At 37.7% G+C, this 8,863-nt stretch overlaps 1 protein-coding gene across 3 annotated transcripts in view; it reads right to left on the reverse strand.

Moving 5' to 3' along the window:
• The window catches only part of supt20 (SPT20 homolog, SAGA complex component), an 88,334-nt gene extending 82,773 nt beyond the window's left edge, over positions 1–5,561 (reverse strand). For all 3 annotated transcript variants that reach the window (XM_061931523.2, XM_061931522.2, XM_061931524.2), the window contains exons 1-3: positions 5,425–5,561; positions 4,978–5,058; positions 4,842–4,877 (exon numbers count right to left, since the gene is read on the reverse strand). In XM_061931523.2, the coding sequence (XP_061787507.1) occupies positions 4,842–4,877; positions 4,978–4,980 (39 nt within the window). In that variant the 5' untranslated portion in view covers positions 4,981–5,058; positions 5,425–5,561. The remainder of the gene's footprint in view (positions 1–4,841; positions 4,878–4,977; positions 5,059–5,424) is intronic.
• Between the last annotated feature and the right edge of the window lie 3,302 nt (positions 5,562–8,863).

The raw sequence follows: 8,863 nt of genomic DNA on the forward strand, positions 1-8,863 counted from the left end.
CGACAGAGAAAACTGTTTTCGTCATCATTGTTCAAATATTGTAACGTCTGTCGAGACGCTTATCTCCATTCGGTGCCACACGTCCACACCATCAAAATGCCGAGGCAAAAATGTCCACATCAACACCGTATGAAAAAATTAGTGATTTTTTTTTAGTTGTGATTTCCTTCTCTGCATGAAAGTTTAAAAGTAGCATATATTAATGCAGTATGAAGAAGAATGTTTTAATGTAAACAACATTTTGAAAATCAAGACTACATTTCCTGCAAATGGGTGCATTTCTACCCTATATTTTAACTTTAGATTTATTCTCATATCAAACTCTTTTGGCTGTCTTTTTGACACTTACATCCGGCGCCCCCCTCCACACCCTGGATTATAAATAATGTAAATAATTCAATGTGATTATCTTGTGTGATGACTGTATTATGATGATAGTATATATCTGATAGTATATATCTGTATCATGAATCAATTTAAGTGGACCCCGACTTAAACAAGTTGAAAAACTTATTGGGGTGTTACCATTTAGTGGTCAATTGTACGGAATATGTACTTCACTGTGCAACCTACTAATAAAAGTCTCAATCAATCAATCCAAACACATAGAATCATCATACTGCTGTGATTATATGCATCAAGTGTTCATTCAAGGCTAGGGCAAAATATCGAGATATATACCGTGTATCGCAATATGGCCTTAAAATATCGCAATATTAAAAAAAGGCCATTTCGCCCAGCCCTAGTTTCAATGATGCCATTTCTGTTTGTCATGTATAATTTGGTCTATTTTGTGTTTATCCTTGAATAAACAGGTCAGTTTCTTGTTACCAACCATTGTGTATTATTCAAACTCCCCTAATTCAGCTGGCTAGTTGTTATCAAGAGTACTAAAACCCTTTTTAACATGATTCTGACAACTAAGTAGGCTAAATATCTTTAAACTTTAATACATGCTCGGATAGGCCAGTATCGGTATCGGATCGGAAGTGCAAAAACAATATCGGTATCGGATCGGAAGTGCAAAAACCTGGATCGGGACATCCCTAATGTAGACACATAGAATCATCATACTGCTGTGATTATATCATACTTGCCAACCTTGAGACCTCCGATTTCGGGAGGTGGGGGTGGGGGCGTGGTCGGGGGTGGGGCGTGGTTAAGAGGGGAGGAGTATATTGACAGCTAGAATTCACCAAGTCAAGTATTTCATACACACACATATATATATATATATATACTTATATATATATATACATAGATATCTACATCCTGAAATTATGCAAACAAAACTGTGTTTGGATAATTGATACTTCAAACTTGCATGAATAAATCTTAAGGAATATAACATAAACAAGCAATTATTTTAATAATTAAATATGGTCATTTTAAATGAATTATTATGATAATTCAAAATCAATTATTTCAAATATGTTTATTTTAATGTATAATTCTATGGCTGGATGTAATAAGGAGTCAGGAAAAAATACAAAGAAAAATACAATAAATTTTGATGTTTTTAGCAAAATATAGTAAACATTTTTAATTAATAAATATATTTATTTTTAGGTAAGAGAAATATAATAATACAATTGATCTCTAGTCTGGATGATTTAGTTCTTGTCACCCTGTTGTCCTCCCGTCATGAAAAAAGGCTGTCCTCACTCAGGTCCGCATGGAGCTGGAGGGGGCGTGGCCTCCAGCTCCGGCTGAAAATCGGGAGATTTTCGGGAGAATATTTGTCCCGGGAGGTTTTCGGGAGAGGCGCTGAATTTCGGGAGTCTCCCGGAAAATTCGGGAGGGTTGGCAAGTATGGAGTATATGCATCAAGTGTTCATTCAAGGCTAAGGCAAAATATCCACATATATATCGTTTATCGTGACATGGCCTAAAAATATCGCGATATTAAAAAAAATGGCCATATCGCCCAGCCCTACCTTGAAGGTAGAAAAGCGCTATACAAGTATAACCCATTTACCATTTATTTATTTTATTATCTTTTTGTTTTATTTTTTTTTAATACACTGTAACACTTTGAGGTTGTTTGCTCAAATGCTTTTTACAAATAAAATATATTATTATCCTGATTCTGCAGTGTTTCCCACACATTCATTTATTTGTGGCGGCCCGCCACGAAAGAATGACGTCCGCCACAAATGGATTTTTCGGCTTTTGACTCGCTCGACCGCTCATAAAAGCAATGGGACTGTCTGTGAATGTTGCTTGTAGTTACAACTCCGGTGCAGTAGGTGGCGGTAGCCTACTATGCATTGTAACTCCGCCAATAGCACTTAATTCACCTGGTGGGCCAGAAGAAGAAGAAGAAGAAGAGGGACGGACGGGATCAAAATACTCGCCGGCTACTTTTCATAATGATGGCGCTTCCTACGTTTCTACCTCAAACGTCCAAAAGCTGCTGAAAGCCTTGATCCAGGATGCCATGGGGAAAAAAACTTAAATGGTGCCTTTTGGCGTGGTAGCATTGCTTCATTTTTACAGGTGTTATAGGTAGATAGGTTATAGCTGCATCGCTCGCGGCTCGTCATATATTTAACGTTAATCCGCGATTTCACTGACGGTTAGCAGCCTGACGCTGCTTTATAACACCGCCGCTGTTTGACTCGGGTCCGGGGCAGACGCACGTAATAACAATCACCTGTTTTCATACCGACGAGCAAACGTGTCCAGGTTATAGCCCTGTTGTCAATAAACACACATGGACTGAAGCTAAATTGTCCACTGCAGCATGTGAATGCAATGAAAGGAATAAAATCTGAGCCAACCAGCTGTTAAAATGTTGTCCAGGTTAATGTTTTGGCCATTAAAGGCCCTTCATTTCAAGATTTCAACTGTGATCAGGCTTTTTTTTTTGTGTAAAAGTAGACAGTTTTATGTCGTCCACAGCTCCTTTACCACATGGGGTCCCCCAGGGCTCAATCCTTGCCCCAATTTTATTTGCGCTTTACCTTCTCCCCCTTGGTTCTATTTTTAGGAAGTACAGTATTGCATTTCATTTTTATGCCGATGATTGCCAGATTTATTTTCCCATGGCACAAAATAACACGGTTCAACGTCTTATTGACTGCCTGCACGACATCAAAGTCTGGCTTTCAGCTAACTTCCTGAGCCTAAATGAAGACAAAACAGAAGTCATGTTTTTTCGGTCCAAGTCGCTCTCCCTCCCCCAACGTTGACCTCGGCACTCTGACCCCGTATCTCAGCGACTCTGTCACAAACCTGGGGGTAAAGTTTGACTCAGATTTTAAATTCGAAAAACAAATCAGCAGCGTCGTTCAAAAAAGCTTTTATCAATTACGCCAAATAGCGAAAGTGAAACCGCTTCTATCAGGACATGATCTTGAGAAATTAATCCACGCCTTTATCTCGACTCGTCTTGATTATTGTAATTCCCTGTATGTTGGCATTAGCCAGGCCTCCCTCGCCCGCCTGCAGCTCGTGCAGAACTCTGCTGCTCGTCTGCTAACACAGACCCGCAGACGTGAGCACATCATCCCTTTTTTAGCGTCCCTTCACTGGCTCCCTGTGCGTTACCGAATCAATTTTAAACTCCTTTTATTTGTTTTTAAATGTCTAAACAACCTCGCGCCAACCTATCTCTCCGACCTCCTTCAGCCTTACTGCCCCACCCGATCCTTAAGACCAGCCGATCAGCTGCTGTTGACGGTCCCTGACACAAGGCTGAAGCTTAGAGGTGACAGAGCTTTCGCCGTTGCTGCTCCCAAGCTCTGGAACGACCTACCCCTGAGTGTTAGACAAGCCTCCTCTCTTCCTGTTTTTAAATCTCGCTTTAAAACATACTTTTATTCCATGGCTTTTAACACTGAGTGATATCCATCCTGCAATGGCGCCCCATAATACACCTGCTGTGATCCTGTTTTTATTAATTCTATTTTAATTATTTATTTTTTATCGTGTTCTGTTTGTGTTGTGTTGTGTTTGCTCGGTACTCGTTTTATCTTTTAACCTGTTCATTGTACAGCACTTTGGCTACCCCTGTGGTAAATTTTAAATGTGCTTTATAAATAAAGTTGATTTGATTTGATTTGATTTAAACAGGTGGCTGACCTGTTCAGATGAGTGTAACTGTTACTGGTCAAATACTGTGAAATAGCATTTAATTTTACATGTATGCAATGCCATTTAAATGTAATTATAGATAATAATAATAATAATAATAAATACTGTGTAGTGTTGTAAAGTTAAATTATTTAGTATTCACTAATTAATTACCTACTCAGTGGCCTAGTGGTTAGAGTGTCCGCCCTGAGATCGGTAGGTTGTGAGTTCAAACCCCGGCCGAGTCATACCAAAGACTATAAAAATGGGACCCATTACCTCCCTGCTTGGCACTCAGCATCAAGGGTTGGAATTGGGGGTTAAATCACCAAAATGATTCCCGGGCGCGGCCACCGCTGCTGCCCACTGCTCCCCTCACCTCCCAGGGGGTGATCAAGGGTGATGGGTCAAATGCAGAAAATAATCTCGCCACACCTAGTGTGTGTGTGACAATCATTGGTACTTTAACTTTAACTTTAAAGGGGCAGAGCTTTAAGAGACATTTTAGCTTTTATATTTTATAAGATATATTTTTTGTAAGAACCACAATTAATAAATATATTTCAGTGAATCACTAATTGTTCAAATCTGTATATAAATATGTACGTAAAATGTTGTAATTATATTCCAACTCCGCGTTCTTCTTGGTCATCGCCGCTGCCGCCGCCACCCCCCCGACCACACCACCACAAATAGATGCCTGTCCTGTGAGAAACACTGTTCTGATCATTCTCTTGCAAAGGCAGGACTCCACAATTGCTTACCTCGGCTCGATCTAATGCATATTCCAAAACGTGTTGCTGCAGGAACAAGAAGACAATAAAGGCACACATTAGTGAACAATCTGTGCATGCTCAGCTGGAAGAATCCTGACGTGCTGGACCGGAAGTGCAACATTACCATGGTGGTGGGCCGCCAGCTGCAAGGTGACAGTAGACGATGCTGTCCTGGCCGCCTCTCACTAACGTGACGACTCACGCCCTGTGCAGAAACACACACACAAAACGTGCAAAAAAAAAAAAATGACGAATGAATCGACACAAGGTGCGTGGCAGGTAAGTGAGTGCTGGTGACTCATAACGAAGAAGAGGAGGAGGCACTATCAGCAAAGTTGTGTTCGGCCATAAAGATATGCAACATGCTGCACAACAACAACAACAATAAAATGACTTATATGTCATGTTCATGACGGCGTCGCGCACGCACGCAGAGGCGCGCGCCCGCGCAGCAACAAGCTTGTTTGGCGCGGCTAACGTTAGCATGCTAGCACCGAGCTAAGTTCACGGCGCCGGACGCGGCGGGCAGCCGGCGCGGCGAGGCGCACCGGGCGAGAAAGGGCGCACTTGCCTCGCGGGTTGCATAGCGGCCGACCGCGGCTCCGACGCAGGGACACGAAACCAAGTGGAAACATTGGCGTCTTCATTGAAAAAAAGTGGGAGCGGCGGCCATTTTCTTCCAGTGTGACAACAACAGCTCAACTTCCGGTGTGGGCGGGGCCACGGCCCTCATTAAAATTGTATAAAAACATACTAATATTCACTCAAATTGTTTATAATTATACTAAAATTCACTCAAATTGTTTAAAAATAAATTTATTTTTATTTATTTATATTTATTATATTTACGGGGCTGATACTGATAGTCGATACCAAACCGATGTTGTGACCATCGAATAATTTTGTCACTCGTGCATACTTGCCAACTCTCCCGAATTTTCCGGGAGACTCCTGAAATTCAGCGCCTCTCCCGAAAACCTCCCGGGACAAATATTTTCCCGAAAATCTCCCGATTTTCAGCCGGGTGACAATAACTAAATCATCCAGACTAGAGATAAATTGTATTAATATGTTTATCTTACCTAAAAATAAATATATTTATTAATTTAAAAAAAAAAAAAACTAAATACATTTTTACTATATTTTGCTAAAAACATCAAAATTTATTGTATTTTTATTTGTATTTTTTCGTGACTCCTTATTACATCCAGCCATAGAATTATACATTAAAATAAACATATTTCAAATAATTGATTTTAAATTATCATAATAATTCATTTAAAATGACCATATTTAATTATTAAAATAATTGCTTGTTTATCAACAACTTTAGCATTTTATTCATTACATTTTGAAACCCTCAGAAGCCAAGTTATGTTATATTCTTTAATATTTATTTATGCAAGTTTGAAGTATTAATTATCTAAACACAGCTTTGTTTGCATATTTTCAGGATGTAGATATCTATATCTATATATCTATATCTATATATATATATATATATATATATATATATATATATATATATATATATACATATATATATATATATATATATATATATATATATATATATATATATATATATATACATATATATATATATATATATATATGTATATACATATGTATATATATATATATATATATATATATATATATATATATATATATATATATATATATATATATATATATATATATATGTATGAAATACTTGACTTGGTGAATTCTAGCTGTCAATATACTCCTCCCCTCTTAACCACGCCCCCAACCACGCCCCGCCCCAGCCCCCACCACGCCCCCACCCCCCACCTCCCGAAATCTGAGGTCTCAAGGTTGGCAAGTATGCCTAATTTGGACAACCAGGTATGGTGAAGATAAGGTCCTTTTTTAAAAAAATGAATAAAATAAAATAAGATAAATAAATTAAAAACATTTTCTTGAATAAAAAAAGAAAGTCAAACAATATGAAAACAGTTACATAGAAACTAGTAATTAATGAAAATGAGTCAAATTAAGTGTTAAAGGTTAGTACTATTAGTGGACCAGCAGCACGCACAATCATGTGTGCTTACAGACTGTATCCCTTGCAGACTGTATTGATATATATTGATATATAATGTAGGAACCAGAATATTAATAACAGAAAGAAACAACCCTTTTGTGTGAATGAGTGGAGGAGGAGGTTTTTTGGGTTGGTGCACTAATTGTAAGTGTATCTTGTGTTTTTTATGTGGATTTAATAATTTTTAAAAAAAGATACCGATAATATAAAAAAACGATACCGATAATTTCTGATATTACATTTAAAAGCATTTATTGGCCGATAATATCGGCAGGCCGATGTTATCGGACATCTCTACTTGAGACCTCCGAATTTGGGGGGTCTGGTGGGGGCGACAATAACAACAATGTGACAAAAGTTTTAATAAACTTTAATTTTATTTGTGACAATAATATAAAGACATTCAACCCTTTTTAGGCATGTAAACCACATTAGTCCAGGTCTAGATCAAACACTACTACTACAGAGAACACATTCATGTCATGTCTTTGAACTTGAAAAAAAAGATAGTTTGAATTTCCAGGATGAGTGGAATATGTTGAAGGTGGAATGGTTTGAATCGGTTGAAAAATGTGGAAATGGTGGAAGTTTGACAAATGGCCACTTCATTTTGAATGGGGAAAATGTCCCGGAAAACCTGGAATTCTGGGAAATTTGAGCATTTTTGGTATTCTTCCCGAATAGGCCGAACAGTTTGAAGTTAGAATGGTTTGAATCGGATGAAAAATGTTGGAGTTGTGCAACTTTGAAAAATGTCCCATTCTTTTCAATGGGAATTTCATGAAAATTTTGGAATTTTGGGAAAAGAGGGAATTTTTGGGAAAATGCTAAATATTTTGAATGTTGTGTAATGAGTTGAAATGGTTGGTGTTGGAATTTTTCATATCGGTCGAGAAATGTTGAAGTAGTAACATTTTTAATTGAGAAATAGTATTACGGAATCTCTGGAATTTCGGGAAAACCCGTTTTTTTTCCAGTTTAAAAAACAACTTCGTTTTTTGTCCTGATTAAGAGGAATGTTAGGAAAGTGGAACGGTTGAAGTGCGTTGAAAAAGGTGGAAGGAGTAGTCGACAGAAAAAAGGGTGAAAAAAGGGTTTGAAAAAATGGTAATTCTGGGAATTCCTGGAATTTTTTTAAACTTGGAAAAATGATAGTTCGGATGTCCAGGATGAGTGGAATGTGTTGAAGGTAGAATGGTTTGAATCGGTTGAAAAATGTGGAAATGGTGGAAGTTTGACAAATGGCCAATTCATTTTGAATGGGAAAAATCTCCCGGGAATTCTGGGAAATTTGAGAATTTTTTGGAATTCTTCCCGAATAGGCTGAACAGTTTGAAGTTAGAACGGTTTGAATCGGATGAAAAATGTTGGAGTTGTGGAACTTTGAAAAATGTCCCATTCTTTTCCATTTCGGGAAAAGCGGGAATTTTTTGGAAAATGCTAAATATTTTTGAATGTTGTGAATGAGTTGAAATGGTTGGTGTTGGAATTTTTCATATCGGTCGAGAAATGTTGAAGTAGTAACATTTTTAATTGAGAAATAGTATTACGGAATTCCTGGAATTTCGGGAAACCGTGAATTTTTCCAGTTCAAAGAACAACTTTGTTTTTTGTCCTGATTAAGAAGAATGTTTTGACGGTGGAGCGGTTGAAAAGGGTTGAAAAATGTGGAAAGAGTAGTCGACTGAAAAAAGGGTTTGAAAAAACTTGAATTCTGGGAATTCCTGGAATTTTTTAGAACTTGGAAAAATTACAGTTTGAATTTTTAGGATGAGTGGAATGTGTTGAAGGTGGAATGGTTTGAATCGGTTGAAAAATGTGGATATGGTGGAAGTTTGACAAATGGCCAATTCATTTTGAATGGGAAAAATGTCCCGGAAAACCTGGAATTCTGGGAAATCTGGGAAGTTTTGGAATTCTTCCCTAATAGGCTGAACAGTTT

Source organism: Nerophis lumbriciformis, linkage group LG37 (genome assembly GCF_033978685.3).
Source record: "Nerophis lumbriciformis linkage group LG37, RoL_Nlum_v2.1, whole genome shotgun sequence".
Taxonomy (NCBI): domain Eukaryota; kingdom Metazoa; phylum Chordata; class Actinopteri; order Syngnathiformes; family Syngnathidae; genus Nerophis; species Nerophis lumbriciformis.